At 41.1% G+C, this 16,679-nt stretch overlaps 2 protein-coding genes across 2 annotated transcripts in view; one reads left to right on the top strand and one right to left on the bottom strand.

Annotated features, from left to right (window-relative positions):
• NUDCD1 (NudC domain containing 1) overlaps positions 1-2,111 on the bottom strand; it is a 174,007-nt gene extending 171,896 nt beyond the window's left edge. Inside the window, exon 1 of the mRNA XM_063451135.1 lies at positions 1,915-2,111. Within this exon, the coding sequence (XP_063307205.1) occupies positions 1,915-2,029 (115 nt within the window). The 5' untranslated portion in view covers positions 2,030-2,111. The remainder of the gene's footprint in view (positions 1-1,914) is intronic.
• Positions 2,112-3,077: 966 nt separating this feature from the next.
• ENY2 (ENY2 transcription and export complex 2 subunit) lies at positions 3,078-14,636 on the top strand. Its single transcript, XM_063450281.1, has 5 exons — positions 3,078-3,203; positions 4,980-5,055; positions 11,787-11,857; positions 13,282-13,356; positions 13,965-14,636. Exons 2-5 carry the CDS (start codon positions 4,988-4,990, stop codon positions 14,039-14,041), a joined length of 291 nt encoding a protein of 96 aa, XP_063306351.1. The 5' UTR covers positions 3,078-3,203; positions 4,980-4,987; the 3' UTR covers positions 14,042-14,636.
• Positions 14,637-16,679: the final 2,043 nt, after the last annotated feature.

Genomic DNA, 16,679 nt, shown 5'->3' with positions numbered 1-16,679 from the left:
GTCTGTAAGTACCCTTTATAAAGATATAAAGTGTACTTACGTTATTGCACCAGAGGTATTCTCCCTTATACTTTCCAGAATACAAGAAAGGAAGCGATAAAAGGGATAAGAGTCGCCTCTACGGACTCTGAAAGTGTTTCTATTGAGCTATACCCAAAAACATTTTGATCTACATATCAGCGCTGGTACTTTACCTATTTTCTATAAACCACAGACATGTCACATATCCCCAGATAGCTGGGATCTGAGCGCACAAAACTACCGAATAGCGCTCAGATCCTATTCACACAGTTCAATTGCCATGGAGCCGAAGTCTTTAACTACACGAATGGGCTCCATGGCATAGCTATCTGGGTTAACACATTCACATAAAGTCGGGTCCATAGTCCAAAGGCAAGAGGCGGGCAAGCAGCCCCCTCCAAGGACACGTGGCAAGGTCGGTTTCGCCACAGTATATAATAAAAACAATTATTTAAAGGAATACATAAATGGGGGGGGGGGGGAGGTGGAGAGATAATCTTCTCTTAGAAGCAGATCCACTTTCTGTGAGATCTCGGTCTAATCCACTGAATGAAGCATTTAGCAGTATCATAAGATTTTCCTTTTTTTTTAAGTTAGACAAACACTACAGCCATGGATTTGGACAAATGTAAACATTGCCATTCCTGAGAAACAGAAATGTTTTACGCTGTCCAAAAACAGAGACAGGGTCAATGCAACAAAATCCCTTCAATCCCGCTAAAGTGGTTTTGGTGCTTACAGAGCCCCATTAAAATGTTGTTCCTGATCTTAACGCCATTAAAACTATGCATGAGTACAAAGAGCACCCTGAATCTAGTCTCCAGATTAAGACATCACGGCATTCTACCATCCTACCTCTCTTAAAGACACATAAAGTACCTCAAATGGTTGAAGTAATTACTTTGTCTGGAGTCTGTCATATTTATGACAGTTTTTAAAAGTGACATCTCAGCATCCTCTAACCTTATTGCCACTGCTTTGGGCTACTTCCAAAATGCAGTCATTCTGGCTTCATTGCAAGCACACCAATATCAAAATGGAGTAAAATCTTACACTAAAATCCTGTATTCCACTGGCAAAGGACAAGATGCATTTGCCAGAGGAATAATTAAAGCAACTAGAATGACTGTGCTGCAGTTGCTGAAAAGGAGAGCAGGAGAACCACCTTTAGGAGGGCATGCATAGACCTCTATCATACCTCCCAAATATTTAAAAATGTACAAAGAGAGACACGTTAATTTTAGGAGTGTTACCGTGAGCCATAGAGAAGCATTCTGCACGAGAAGTGCATGCGCAGCTTCTCCAATCAAATTCTGTATATGGGAAGCACTGATTGTACATCGCTACAGAATTTGTTGGCACTTTATAATTAATAATAATTAAAGAACAGATTCTGACTCGGTTATAGCAGGGGAAGCAGCCATATCTGGCTGCCAGGAAGACCACCACTAGAGATGTGTTTAGCCATGAAATGTAAACATTGCTGTATTTCCAAAGCTGCAATGTTTTACACTGCAGGACTAACACTACGAGGGCCACGACATGATGTAATCTTGGTGAAGAGTGGTTCTTTGAAGTAATTGCTGTGAGTATTATTGATACTATGAAAAGCAATAAAATAGAAAAGTGGGATTAGTGCTCCATATAGGGACTGTCACTCCTAAATAGGGACAGTTGGGATCTATGCTCTCTGCAGTGAATTGGTTAAAGCAGGTTTTTTTGGTTTTTAATCATTTAAAATCGATATATTTGCTAGCACAATGTATTAATGAAATTTACCATGGGACACAGTAACCTAACACAAAATGATGCTGGATGGCTAAGTAAGGCACCACTTGAAATAAGTGACAGCTCTGTAGTCAAGCCACGAGTATAGCTACTCAGTCCACTTACCAGCATCCAGCTCTACATTGTAGCAGGGCAAGGGATCCAGAGACAGCTTGTAGCTCTCGAACTTGGGATCCAGAAGCTGCCTGTTAACTTTCAGGGAACAATTAGCAGCTGCCATGGTCTCTGTGATCACACCACCACAACCCAGCTGGAAACCTCACTTATCACAGCAGAATGTACAGCGGACCAAAACCACAGAGTACAAGCTTCCACATCCGGCAGGGGAGACATTTACTGTCGTACCAAAGTGTGGTGGAGCTTGCTGGGATATTGAGTCCCCACCCCCATGTGTATTCTGTATTTAGCATTGCCATTGCATATCAAATCACTCCCCACAAAGTATCTTTAATTTTAATTTATGATTCATTATTGTAGATGTAATTATACTACTTACTCTCCATGTTCTTCTGGAAATTATATATATATATATTTTTATTTATTTATTTTTTTTAAAGAGGGTTATGTGTACCATATATAGTATATTGGTGTGAAATGCCCTTATTTTGTGGGGATACCAAACCACCAAAACGTCATTATTGCTTTATATGACTATTGTTCTTTACTCAATTAGCTGCATTTACACATCTTACTTTTAGAAATAAAAATGATGCAAAGAAGGGTCAGTATTTGTGGTACTGCTATTTTTTATACTATCTATAAGCAATGGGTGTAACAGTTTATCTGAATATTTTACAGGAATAATACAATAGCACTGTACAATCACTCTGTGGATTGTATTTTTATTTTGTTTTTTAATTTGTCATGATGCTTGTTTCTGTTTTGGTGGCATAGTGAAAAAAAAAGCATACTGCATTAAATGGTGCCTAGCAGGCACATTCCACCTGTTTAATAATTTGGAAGTTTTTGAAAAGATTCCTCCCTCTGGTTTAAACATATTTTTACATCTGCTATCCAGTATCCATTACCCACCAGCCTCACTAATAACATGGAGGTGGTAGTCTCCCTCCATTTATTCTTATTAATGAGCCAGCCAGCACTTTGCTGTTAATTTTGCATACTATTTTCTCACGTGTATTATTATGCCATAACTTGCTGCACTTTACACGGTGTCACTCTTTTGCTGCAGCACGTGGGCGCTTTAATACTTATAGCTGAGTGCTTTATTCTGGTTACTCCTGCCTCCCATCACTGGCGGAAGCCCTGTCTTGGTTGCGCGGCGCTGTCTGATGACGTAATCGTGAAACCCCTCCATGTTGCAGGGTAGTAGTCTGAGATAAAACGACACACTGCTGGTTGCCGAGTAACTTTGTCCTGTGTGTTCCCCACGCCCGGTGAGTATATCCTGTATGACCATAAACCACTATGTATGCTCGGATAAAAAAAAGACTGCATCCGCCTGTTCCGAAGAGCTTGCAATCTAATCCCCTGGTTTTAGCACACTCTCCTATGCATTGTTTAACAGTAGATGTCCCAGGTTATTGCCACTGTCCCATGCTTATCTGGACGCCTTGTCCCTAAGAGCTTGCAATCTATGCCCCAGGTTATTGCCACTGTCCCATGCTTATCTGGACGCCTTGTCCCTAAGAGCTTGCAATCTATGTCCCAGGGTACTGCCACTGTCCCATGCTTATCTGGACGCCTTGTCCCTAAGAGCTTGCAATCTATGTCCCAGGGTACTGCCACTGTCCCATGCTTATCTGGACGCCTTGTCCCTAAGAGCTTGCAATCTATGTCCCAGGGTACTGCCACTGTCCCATGCTTATCTGGACGCCTTGTCCCTAAGAGCTTGCAATCTATGTCCCAGGGTACTGCCACTGTCCCATGCTTATCTGGACGCCTTGTCCCTAAGAGCTTGCTATCTATGTCCCAGGTTATTGCCACTGCCCCATGCTTATCTGGACGCCTTGTCCCTAAGAGCTTGCAATCTATGTCCCAGGTTATTGCCACTGTCCCATGCTTATCTGGACGCCTTGTCCCTAAGAGCTTGCAATCTACAGTTCCCGAACTGTGCTACCATATATCTGTGTATCTGTGTATATGTATCTGGTCAACCGTTTTCCTGTTTACAACGTAATTCTATGCTAATACAGTAAAATAAATCATGAAGGCCTCACACAACATTGTATCATTAATTAAACATATTGTGATGTAATTTGCTAAGAGGACTTTCACAATGACACACACACACACTCTTTTACAGGGTTATTCACTAAATTGATCATTCAATGTGATTTCAAAGAGCATTTCAAATGTAAGGCTAACATGGGTGAATTGAAAAACATTCTCTAACTCCGCTATCCTTCCAGTTAAGTGAATCTGGCTTAAAATTTGAATTTCACTTTGGTGAATAAACCTGTGAATATAACCCATAGATTCACTTTAGCGCAGTGAACTGTACTTATTGCAAGTTTTTGAAGGTAGGAAGACTAACTCTCCCACTGGCATTTTTTTTTTTTTTTTCATTGAATTATTACAAGATAGCTACTAGACTGTTGTGTTTTTTTTTTTCTTTTCTATAAATGTCAATACTCTTGTTCATTTTGTCTGAAGATGTTTGTAAACAAGTACATTGTCACATTTTATACTTGATAAATTTTGTATCTGGAAAACGTAATACAAGTTGTAACAAATAACATTACAAGAATTCTAAAGGCATCAGCTGTTTGTTTCATAATAGCGCAAAAATAAGTGTGTGTGTGTGTGTGTGCGCCTTTACAGAAGTCAATAGGGTAAACAATTTATACAGAGAGAATATACAATTGCAAATAAGGTATTATGGAAAGGGACATTTTAGGTACCAGGGCCACTACAATAGTATCATAAAACATCAGTGTAAATGAGGACAAACCAGTCCTCATGACCCAGCAACAGTCCAGGATTTATGTATTTCCTTTTCTATTCTAATGTAGCTACAGACAAAACCTAGACTGCTGTTGGGTGTTGAGAGCTGGTTTGGGAACCACTGGTATATAGATTGATCTCCCATCTTACCCTCCATGGTTCTAGGGAGCTTGCGATCCAGTTTTACATGTCAGCATCATCATCCACTAATCTAAATGTATCTAATGTTTTTTTTTTTTTCGTTTTTTTTTTCTTTTTCATGTAAGCCTTCAACATGAATAAAGATGCTCAGATGAGAGCTGCAATTAATCAGAAACTCATTGAAACAGGGGAGAGAGAACGGTAAGTAAAGACCTTTTCAAAAATATAAATGGAGATAACTGCACAGAATGCATTCACAGAATCAAAACGTATAAAGGCATATCATCAAATCCTTTTGGGCTCTTAATTTCTCCTATTTTCCTTTGGCTTTCACCTCTTCTAAAATGGACCAAATAAATAATAGTTGGTGGCTGTGATTGGTTAAGAGCTGATCACTTTTAGCATATCAAAACTTCCATTGCCGGTATGACTAGAAATAAATGTTCAATCTCTGCCTTCACGATTCCTCTAGTAGGGATCCTTCTTTAGGGTTAACCTGCTCAGAAGTGGCTTAACATTAAATGGAGAGACAGTTCCAGGGAAATTAAGGCACTATATCCACTTAAATAAGATGAAATGGCTGTAGTCCTCAGTGTCCATTTAATATAAATTTGAAAGACAATGTTACCATGACTTTTTTGCATGAATAAGATGTTGCATGAGTAAACAGGAAGGGTGACAGATATAAGCAAGATTAATAAAATAGAAAAACAAGCATTTTTGTTCCTGAAATTTTTAATTATCAATTTAACTATGAAAATATTTTATGTACAGGTTGTCACTGTTTGTGCGCTTATCATGTAAACAAAGAAAGTTTGATTATATTGCATAGCAACTAGCACTATTATGTGAGCACCCTCTTTCTGTGATTTATGTTTTTTGTCTAATGGCATGTACTATGCATGCATTATGGCTTGAGAAAGAAGGAGGGCAGGTCAAAACAGGAGCTCTTAACTTTAAAACTATATGCTAGGAATACAAACTCCTGTTCCTAGCACAATAGTTTCCCCTTTTCCTCGCACAACCCTCACCCTCCCACTGCAGAGCAGAACCCTTTTTCTCTTACCTGAATACAGCGCCGATGTCCCTTAGCACTGGGTCAGGCTCTGTCTTTACTCCTCGTTCCACCTACGTCGGGGACATAATGCAAGAGCTCTGCATTGGGACAGCCCCAGAGGAAAGCATTATATCATGCTTTCCTTTTGGGGTTCTGGGTAACATTGGATGTCCTCATGCATAGTGTGAGGACGTCCAGCCTCAGTTTTGCAACCCAAAGTCACCTAACCACCCAGGCTGCCAGTATAGGTGGAGTTTACTCTAGATAGTGCACCCAGACCACTTCAATCCGCTAAGGTGGTCTGGGTGTCTATACTGTCCCTTTAACACGGAGTGTTGGATGTGTGTTTTTGTTTGTTTGCTATAAAAAGAGCATATTCATCATCAAGCTTCTGTCACCAAGAAAAGTATTGTACCCTGACTGTTATCCCAGTTCTATAAATACAGCTATAATTTTGAGACTTACTGGTTTGGCCTGACACTATCCAGAGTTAGAAGTTCTACCTCTTAATCTTGTTTTAGTCTACCTATCCGTGGCAGCACAATAATGTTAGCCCCTCCCATCCCCAAACAGACAGGAACCTAATTAGTAACCCCTCCTATCCCTCCTGCCCTCAATCATGGATTTCATCAAACAAGGGATTTCTCAGGGTATTAAAGAGGCCAGTAAGTAGCACAAAAGGCTCAGAAACCAGGATCCTGTATGGTCCAAAGATTAATCTTCTGATTTGGATATGGAAGAAAGAAGGGATCGGGAAACAGAGGAGAATTACAAACTGATTTTCACATTTTATTTATTTTTGCCTGTAGGTGGCACTAATAGGAATTTGGTCCCTTTTTTTTTCACATTTTTATGAAATGTGGCATGTGCCTTGCTTCTCTGAGGGCTCCAGTTATTCAATGCTGCAAATATTTGTGTGGACTCTATACTGTACGTGTGTAATTAACATATCCATTGTATAAAATGTAATTTACATTTTTTTTTTCTTCTTTAAATTTTTGTTATCCACCGTTATTGCACCTTTTAGTTTCATATCAAATTGTGTCACTGGCAAGACAAAGAATAGTGTAGCACACAGGACGATGTAGATTAAATTAAAATGCCTGTAATATCCTCCTGACTACAAGTTGGCATAGTTCTGCCCTTCTCTAGATCTTTCTTAATCCTCATTTGCTCTTTTTTGGAGGGCCCAAATGCTGCCTGCTTTAAATCCTTGAAAGGGCTCTTGCATTCCAACATCTGCTGCACTATTGTTTTACTTGATGGACATTACTACCTAATGAGTGCCCAAACCAGGCCAAAGCAAAAAAAAAGTGTATGGGTCATACCACTGAGACTCTGAGTGTTAAAATGAAGTCTCCACCAGGGTGCCTTGCAAGGAGGACATAGCGTGCAGGTGGTCTCCTGTTGGCTTGTCACGTTTTCTGAGGCTCTTATTAACTGATTTCTCCAATAGAAAGGGGACTTTGTAGCAGGAAAATGCAAACAATAGAATTTCTATAATGTTGAAGTGAGTGAGAACTGAACAAATATGTGAGGGATTTCAGAGCCAGATGGACAGACATCTTTAAGTGCTATCTCCCTTTTTAAAGGAACCCCAAGAGGTGTGCCCATAATCAATATGTATTTTACCAGGCAGACCTTTATCAGACAGCAGAATATTTTTAAGAGCCATAAATGTGGGATTAGTTAAGCCTTGTGTCAATCTGTTTGACCTTTTACCTTACTTAAAAAAAAATATTTATACAACAGCATTACCAACCCATTAAACCATGAAAGATAGCAAAAAGCTGTTTGTGGCTGTGCTTGCATTGCGTGCAAGGAAATGCTTAAGATGTCTGATATTTATACTGCTAGATCACAGTAATGTCACTTTGTGTACATTTGCCAGAATACCTATTTTTAGTTGTGAAAAATACTGTCTCTGTTTGGACTGAATCAGTCACATCTTGCTCCTGTCTGTCCCTGCAGTGTTCTGCAAGATAAAATAATATAAAAAGTAACATCCTAACTGATAAATTAATATATATTATACCTTAAAAATCTTTTTCATTCCATTATGCTTCTTAAAATTGCTCCTTAAGCCTCTAATTATTTTTTTTTTTTCTGTAGCAGTACTGTAAAGTTTTTGTGTTTTTATAAAATTAACTTATTCAATCAATTTGGTATCATTTTATGGGTACTCTTCTGTCGGTGACCTAAATCCCTAATAAATATTTTGAATAAGTTGGAATTTTGCCACCAAGGCATGGTTTAAGTGGCGACACAGTTTCTCTTTATGAGCACAGGGGACAAGGAGGCGGGCAGATACAGTACACCCATGTTTGGCCAAAGTGATGGACACTGGTTTGGCTTTAACCATTTAAAGGGACACTCTAGTGCCAGGAAAACAATCAGTTTTCCTGGCACTGTAGGTCCTCTCTCCCACCCACCATCCCCGGTTGCTGAAGGGGTGGAAACCCCTTCAGTCACTTACCTGAAACCCCCACCGCTCCTCCCCTTCCTTACGTCAGCCGGTGGGCAAGACTGATCCTGCCCGCCGGCTGAGGAGACCTAATGCGCATGCGCGGCAATGCCGCCCACGCGCATTAGAGCTCTCTATAGGAAAGCATTGAAAATGCTTTTCAATGCTTTCCTATGGGGAATTGAGCGATGCTGGAGGTCCTCACACAGCGTGAAAACCTGTGCTATAGACCCGAAAGTGCCCTCTAGTGGCTATCTAGTAGACGGCCACTAAAGGAGGAGTTAACCCTGCAAGGGAATTATTGCAGTTTATCAAAAAAACTGCAATAATTACACTTGCAGGGTTAAGGGTAGTGGGAGTTGGCACCCAGACCACTCCAATGGGCAGAAGTGGTCTGGGTGCCTGAGTGTCCCTTTAAGCATTTGGGGGGGTGGGAGAGGAAAACACGGCAAATTATTTGCAAAACTCTTGTACTTCTCCTTGGAAATAGATTCCTTAATCTGACTGTGGGGGAGTGGTTAGAGAAATGTAGCCAGAATAACCCACCTGTATTATACATACATACATACACCCCACTCAGACACAGTATGCACCTAATGCTATACACCGGGAAATTTCCCGGTGGGCCGTCGGCACCTGGGGCCGGGGAGACATGTGGGTGTCCTGCGGCCGCATGGAGAGCTTGGATGGCGGCCGCAGGGGAAGCTCTTCTTGCGGCCGCTGGGGTAGCAGGCTGTTCTGTCTCTGCTCCCCCTCCCTTGCGAGCTAGAAAGAGACCGGGGCCAGAATATGATGTCATATTCCGGCCCCGGTCTCATTAAGCTGCACACGAGGGAGGGGGAGCAGAGACAGAACAGCCTGCTACCCCAGCGGCCGCAAGAAGAGCTTCCCCTGCGGCCGCCATCCAAGCTCTCCATGCGGCCGCAGGACACCTATCAGTCTGCCCACCCACCCACACAAGTAGCAAAAAGTGTGTGTCATGCTGTGTGTGTCATGCTGTGTGTGTCATGCTGTGTGTGTCATGCTGTGTGTGTCATGCTGTGTGTGTCATGCTGTGTGTGTCATGCTGTGTGTGTCATGCTGTGTGTGTCATGCTGTGTGTGTCATGCTGTGTGTGTCATGCTGTGTGTGTCATGCTGTGTGTGTCTGTCTGTGTCATGCTGTGTGTGTCATGCTGTGTGTGTCTGTCTGTGTCATGCTGTGTGTGTCTGTCTGTGTCATGCTGTGTGTCATGCTGTGTGTGTCTGTCTGTGTCATGCTGTGTGTGTCTGTCTGTGTCATGGTGTGTGTGTCTGTCTGTGTCATGCTGTGTGTGTCTGTCTGTGTCATGGTGTGTGTGTCTGTCTGTGTCATGGTGTGTGTGTCTGTCTGTGTCATGGTGTGTGTGTCTGTCTGTGTCATGGTGTGTGTGTCTGTCTGTGTCATGGTGTGTGTCTGTCTGTGTCATGGTGTGTGTGTCTGTCTGTGTCATGGTGTGTGTGTCTGTCTGTGTCATGGTGTGTGTGTGTGTGTGACTGTCATGGTGTGTGTGTGTGTGACTGTCATGGTGTGTGTGTGTGTGTGACTGTCATGGTGTGTGTGTGTGTGTGACTGTCATGGTGTGTGTGTGTGTGTGACTGTCATGGTGTGTGTGTGTGTGAGACTGTCATGGTGTGTGTGTGTGTGAGACTGTCATGGTGTGTGTGTGTGTGACTGTCATGGTGTGTGTGTGTGTGTGTGTGTGTGTGTGTGTGTTTTTAAAAATAGTGTTTTACTCACTTTTTTTTTTTTTTTTCCCAATGTCGTGCTGGTCTCTGCCTCTATGACTGAGATCATCAAACTTGATGATCTCAGCCAATCTGCACTGACACAGGAAGCACCTCTAGTGACCGTCTGAGTGTCTGTCACTAGAGGTGTCACTAGGAAGCAATGTAAATACTGCCTTTTCTCTGAAAAGTCAGTGTTTACATTCAAAAGCCTGCAGGGACAGGCTATAGACACCAGAACCACTACATTTAAGCTGTGTGTGTGTGTGCCTGCTTATGAGTGAGCTTGCTTACGTGTGTGTGTGTGCCTGCTAGTGAGTGAGCTTGTGTTTTTATGTCAATGAGATTATGTATATTAGTGAAATTGTTTGTCTATGAGGCTGTGTATCAATGAGCTTGTGTGTGTCAGTGAGATTGTCTGTGTCTGCATGTGAGTATGCTTACTGTATTACTCAATCATCTGGGGTGGCAAGACATAGCCCTACATATTACATGCGACAATATATAGCGCAATGACTTATGGGGCTGGCATAGATTTTTTTTTTTTTTTTTTTCCAAGGGCTCCTTTGTATCCCCAGTCCGGCCCTGCAAACACTAGATAAATTAATTCACACCATGACACGCTGCTGTACACGCAATCATTCAGACTGTATACACGATGCCACAGTATAGATAATATACACACTGACACTCAATGCTTCACTCACCGTCTGACACAGTAAACACATTGTGGGTAGTTTTCATGTGATTCAGCAAACTTTCCACTTCAGGTTTTTTTTTTTTTTTTTCGTTTTTTCGTTACCCGCTGTGATATTATTTAACATCTAATGATGTTGTGCATATATAATTAGGTATGCAAGTTAACATGTCCAGTATTTATTTATTTCTCTCTCATCAATCAAAAGTGACAGACAACCCTACTTCTACTCAGTTACTCACTATTTTGTTTTTTTTATCCTGAATTTTTCAGTTCTGGTTTCAATTATGACACTCTTTGTAGGAGAGTAATGGTTTCTGGGTCTTTTTATATTCCTCTACATGTCTTGACACTTACTTATTTGCACAGATCTTTGTTATTGCTTTTTTACTTGGCAACTTTCTGTCACATTCCACTCATGCACACCTACCTTGTGATGTGCAGTAAGTCTAACACATCTCTAGCCTGGAGTAACAGCAATAATAAAGCTGTCAGCAATAGGGCTTAGATGCTTGTAATTAGTAACTGTCTGTCAGCAGACTTCATCAAAAAGTGTAACTTTAATAATGTAAATAAGTGGCTCTTCTTCAAACACAATGGCTTACTCCAGACAACCCCTCCAGCTCAAACATGCAGTTGCTATGACACCAGGCTAATATACTGTGGAAGCATTCACTTCTTAAGATGATTTGGATAATTAAAGGGATGATTGACCGTGTAGGTAGGCTTTAAGTTTCAATGGCCATATGGTGTAAGATATAATACAATTACTTTTCTATATTCTATACAGCATATGGTCACACACTCACCATTGTATGTAACCCTGTATAAAATAAAGAAGGAAAATTTGCTTTGTGTTTTTTTTTTTTTGTTTTTTTTTGTGTTTAGTGTCTTTTTGTGAATTGAATGTGTTATTTGTGTGTATTATCATCAGTGTTCAATTAAAAAAAAATTTTTAATTCTTTTTAGACTCAAAGAGCTGCTGAGAGCAAGATTAATAGAGTGTGGCTGGAGAGATCAACTAAAAGCACACTGCAAAGGTAACGTTTCAACGTAAGAATGTTGCACAAACAGCCACCATTTTTATGAAATAGATCCCTGTGCAGTAAGAAGGTGGTGGAACAAAATAACAATGCACAATTTCATTAGCCTTTATAAAAGTTCCAATATAGGTTGGAGTCTGGATAATTGCTTTGTTCTCCTACCTATAGAAAAGGTATTTAATGTTAAAGGCCTGTGAGTTAATTTGCAGTTTGTCTCTCCATGTTTAGAGCTATGAAATAAATACCTGTTTGGAAAACGGTGCTCACTTCAAAATGAGAACCCTTAAAAGTAGAGGGAAAAATCTAGTTATCTATAGTGCTCCTGTCCTGAGAAAATGTCTGTTTTAGTATGCCATTTGGTCTTTACATTATACTATCCTAATTATTTACAGCTACGTAGGCCAAACATTTTGTAGTAGACCTGTATACTGTACAAGTAATTTTACTGACCTATTCTATAATGACTGGTGTCACAATGACAAACTAATTTATTGTTTTAAGATACAGTTAAACGAACACTGAAGTGTTATGAATACATGCATGTATTTCTAAAGCTGTAGTGTTACTCTACCTATAGGTGACCACCCTGCTCCACTGTGAGGGTTTTGATGGTAAGCTGTACTTATCAATGCTCCTTCACAGCGCTGCTCTCAGCACGCTCGCCCCTCTTCCTCGGTTGAGATAATCAAACTTGATTATCTACACCAGTCCAATGTTTCCCCATAGGTGGCTTGTGCGTATACACATCAGTGTCGCTCTGCACCAATCAAATGGTCTCGGAGACCATCTGATTGAATGACAGTTTGACTCCGTTATGGAAGACGGCCACCAGATTCTATTTAGCCCTTCCTTGTAAAAAGTGTTGTCTACAAAATGGCAAGGCTTTACATGGAAGGGTTAAAATGACAGGACCACTGCAGCCACACCACTCCATTGAGATGAACTGATCTGAATGACTTGATCCTTTAAGCACCAAGGGCACATAATGCTTCAGATAATTTTTTTTTTTTTTTTTGCTTGACTGCTGTTAAATGAAGTACTATTAGTTATAACCTCAAAGCCCTACCCCTTTCTGTATTGGCTCTCACTAGGCTTAGTTCTCCTAAGTTCTGCTAATTTCTGTGAGGTTCCCTTTATTCACATGGGACTCTGCTGTTTTTACATAGATCTCGTTATAGCAGTGAGATTTTCCTGGGGGAAAATGGTGTAAATATATATTTTTTTTTATTGTAAAACCTTTTAATATTTATAAATCAGTAATGAGGTGATTTGCTAATATTTTCCTTAATATCTTAATTTATTCATATGGTTTGGTTCTGAGGAGTACCGGTCATTACACAGCAAAGAATGGCATAACTCCCACACCTATACACATTTCTTTGTTTTGATGTTTTTAATCATAAACATATGGTTTATTTTAGATGTTATCACTGAAAAAGGCCTTGAACATGTAACTGTTGATGATTTGGTTGCAGAAATCACACCTAAAGGCAGAGGTAAGTGTCATCTCTATTTTTGTTCTTATGTTGACGTTATCTAAGGAAAATTTTGCATTGCTACAGTATCATCATATGTGCTGCTTATGTTACAAGAAGCTTTTAAAGGTTCATCACTTTGACACAACTGTCTCATTCAACAGCTGTACCTAACCAATCCGCATCCTATCCCTAGGAATGCTGAAAAAGTGATCTCTTCACTCATGAAGAGGAGGCTCCGGTGTCTGTTTTTCTCTCTCCTGCTGTTTGCTGATTTTAAAAAATTATTGTGAAGTGATGCATGTCCCTTTCAAGTAACTTCACTAATGTATGAACTGAATAGGATTGGCTGATAAGTCTCAACAGCCAGTAATCCTCAGTATTTGCAGCAAATGATGAACACTCAGAAAGAAGTTTTTTTTGTTTTTTTTTTCATTTGCATATTTTAAATGCACAATGTTCTCCATTATGCAATAAAATTAGAGATGTACTGTGACCCATAATTATTAATCTAAGGTAGGTGCTATATATTATCCTTATGGTGAGCCACTATAATGCAATGCTGAGACATTATTCACATGTGTATATGATATGTATTAATTTGATCTTGTTACTTTGTCTTCTTGCAGCTCTTGTGCCTGATAGTGTGAAGAAAGAACTGCTGCAAAAAATCCGTACTTTCCTTGCTCAACACGCCAGTCTTTAATTGAAATATTATCCCTTTTTATGTAAAATAATGTAAACATTTTTTTTTCTGTTTGTTCACTTTTGCATCTGTAAGATTTTTTTTTTTACACCATTTTATAGCATGTTTTAATAAAACTGTGCCATATTAATTGTCGTTGCTGTAATTTTAACTCCTAATGATAATTTGTAGCTTGTCCTTCATTTCTGAATTTTAGACCTAAAAACCTAAGCATCACAGGAGATGTAGGTCACAAACTTCCAGAGTGCCACATTTGACTATATGATACAAATAGATTGGTAACATTTTGACTCACTAGAGTTCTTTGTCAAACACTGATTAATATTCCAAGCGTGCCAACGTACCATAACAAAGAACACAGGTAAAGGAGAACAAGTCAATTCGCTTTCCCTTGTCCCATGTATGTTTTTGCTTGCTAGTGCAATTGCAGAGAGATTGTATATTCATCTGGATATCAGACTAATCCCACCCATAAGGGCAGTCCAGAACTGATATCCCAGGCAGATCACCAGAGATACAGCAATGATTGTTTCAGCTTTTTTAGTGAAATATGGCTGATACCCCCCTTGGCTCAGTGAGCAAAGAGGCAGTGTTTGGATTACCGTATTTTTCGCTCCATAAGACGCACTTTTTTTCCCCTCAAAAGTGAGGGGAAATGTCTGTGCGTCTTATGGAGCGAATATGAAGCTTTACTTACCTGTCTTGCAGCGTTGGCCGGCAGCACAGGGCGCACCGCGGTAGTGGAACTTGAATTTCATGTTCCGGTTTCCGGCGGGACTGAAAGGAAGTGTGCACAAGCTGAGTGCGCACTTCCTTTCAGTCCCGCCGGAAACTGGAACATGAAATTCAAGTTCCACTACCGCGGTGCGCCCTGTGCTGCCGGCCAACGCTGCAAGACAGGTAAGTAATTATGGGACAAGGGGAGGGGGACAGTATGGGAGAGAAGAATATGGGGAGGGGGATGAAGTCTATGGGGAGGGGAGGGGGAGGGGATGAAGTCTATGGGGAGGGGATGAAGTCTATGGGGAGGGGAGGGGGAGGGGATGAAGTCTATGGGGAGGGGAGGGGGAGGGGATGAAGTCTATGGGGAGGGGAGGGGGAGGGGATGAAGTCTATGGGAGGGGGAGGGGATGAAGTCTATGGGAGGGGGAGGGGATGAAGTCTATGGGAGGGGGAGGGGATGAAGTCTATGGGGGGGGGGGAGGGGATGAAGTCTATGGGGGGGGGGAGGGGATGAAGTCTATGGGAGGGGGAGGGGATGAAGTCTATGGGGGGGGGGGAGGGGGAGGGGATGAAGTCTATGGGGGGGGAGGGGGAGGGGATGAAGTCTATGGGGGGGGAGGGGGAGGGGATGAAGTCTATGGGGGGGGGAGGGGGAGGGGATGAAGTCTATGGGGGGAGGGGGAGGGGATGAAGTCTATGGGGGGGAGGGGGAGGGGATGAAGTCTATGGGGGGGAGGGGGAGGGGATGAAGTCTATGGGGGGGAGGGGGAGGGGATGAAGTCTATGGGGGGGGAGGGGGAGGGGATGAAGTCTATGGGGGGGGAGGGGGAGGGGATGAAGTCTATGGGGGGGGATGAAGTCTATGGGGAGGGGGTGGATGAAGGTGGATGAAGACTATGGGGAGTGGGTGGGTGAAGGTGGATGAAGACTATGGGGAGGGGGTGGGTGAAGACTATGGGAGGGGGGGACACTATGGGACAGGGGAGAAAAAAATATTCTGTACAAACTGTCCCATAGTAAGAAACACTATGGGACAGTTTGTTCAGAATATTTTTTTTCTGGGTTTCTTCCTCTAAAAACTAGGTGCGTCTTATGGTGAGGTGCGTCTTATGGAGCGAAAAATACGGTAATCTTCTACCGTCAGAGAGACCATCAGAACTACCCACTACATTCTGAATTGTAGCAAATTAAAATCTGAAAGGCTAAACTGAGGCTTTAATAGTCAGTCATTTAATAGAGCTCAGTTGGAGCATGTTTCCAGACCAGCTATTTGTTTTGCCATGTGTATCTTAATTTGCTGCAGTACAGAGTTAAGTGAAATTAATGAAATTTAAGTATTTACGAAAAATCTAAACAGGATGGATACTGAACATTTAAAAAAAAAAATAATAATAATAAATTCCAGGTCTATGACGGTATCTACTTAATTCACAAGCTTTCATGTACAGACCTAGATTGCAAATAAAATTTTAGAAGGAAAGCTTTCCATCCATCTTAAATAGACTGTGTGTATAAAATTAAATCTATTTTGAAATAAAACTAGTTATGCTCCTGCATTTTGCAAATTCTTTCCAAACACATACATTTTCTAAAGAGGTATTATTCAGGACGATTATACAGTTGTAATTAAAATTATTCAACCCCCATTGAAAATCAAGTTTATTGTCAAATCAAACAAAAACAGTTGAAATAGCTCAACAAAATGAATGCTCCAAGTGGTTTTCCCAAATTCCACAGAAAATGCAAATTATGACTTTTCCAGTCTTGAAATTATTCAACCCCTTTGTGGCAAGCATCTTTAGTACTTGATAGGGCACCCTTTTTTGTTATCATGATCTGCTGCTAATGAAATGCATAGCCAGACACCAGCTTCTGGCAATGTTCCAGAGGAACCTTTAGCCCATTGCTAAGCAAT

This window comes from Pelobates fuscus, chromosome 4 (genome assembly GCF_036172605.1).
Source record: "Pelobates fuscus isolate aPelFus1 chromosome 4, aPelFus1.pri, whole genome shotgun sequence".
NCBI lineage: Eukaryota > Metazoa > Chordata > Amphibia > Anura > Pelobatidae > Pelobates > Pelobates fuscus.
This window is presented reverse-complemented; position numbering and strand designations above follow the sequence as displayed.

What these genes read in the sequence shown, in the direction of transcription:
- ENY2 (XM_063450281.1), top strand. Translation starts at nt 4,988, where the DNA reads ATGAATAAAGATGCTCAGATGAGAGCTGCAATTAATCAGAAACTCATT. An exon ending in ACTAAAAGCACACTGCAAAG is followed by an intron (nt 11,858 to 13,281) that starts GTAACGTTTCAA and finishes GGTTTATTTTAG; the next exon opens with ATGTTATCACTGAAAAAGGC. An exon ending in AATCACACCTAAAGGCAGAG is followed by an intron (nt 13,357 to 13,964) that starts GTAAGTGTCATC and finishes GTCTTCTTGCAG; the next exon opens with CTCTTGTGCCTGATAGTGTG.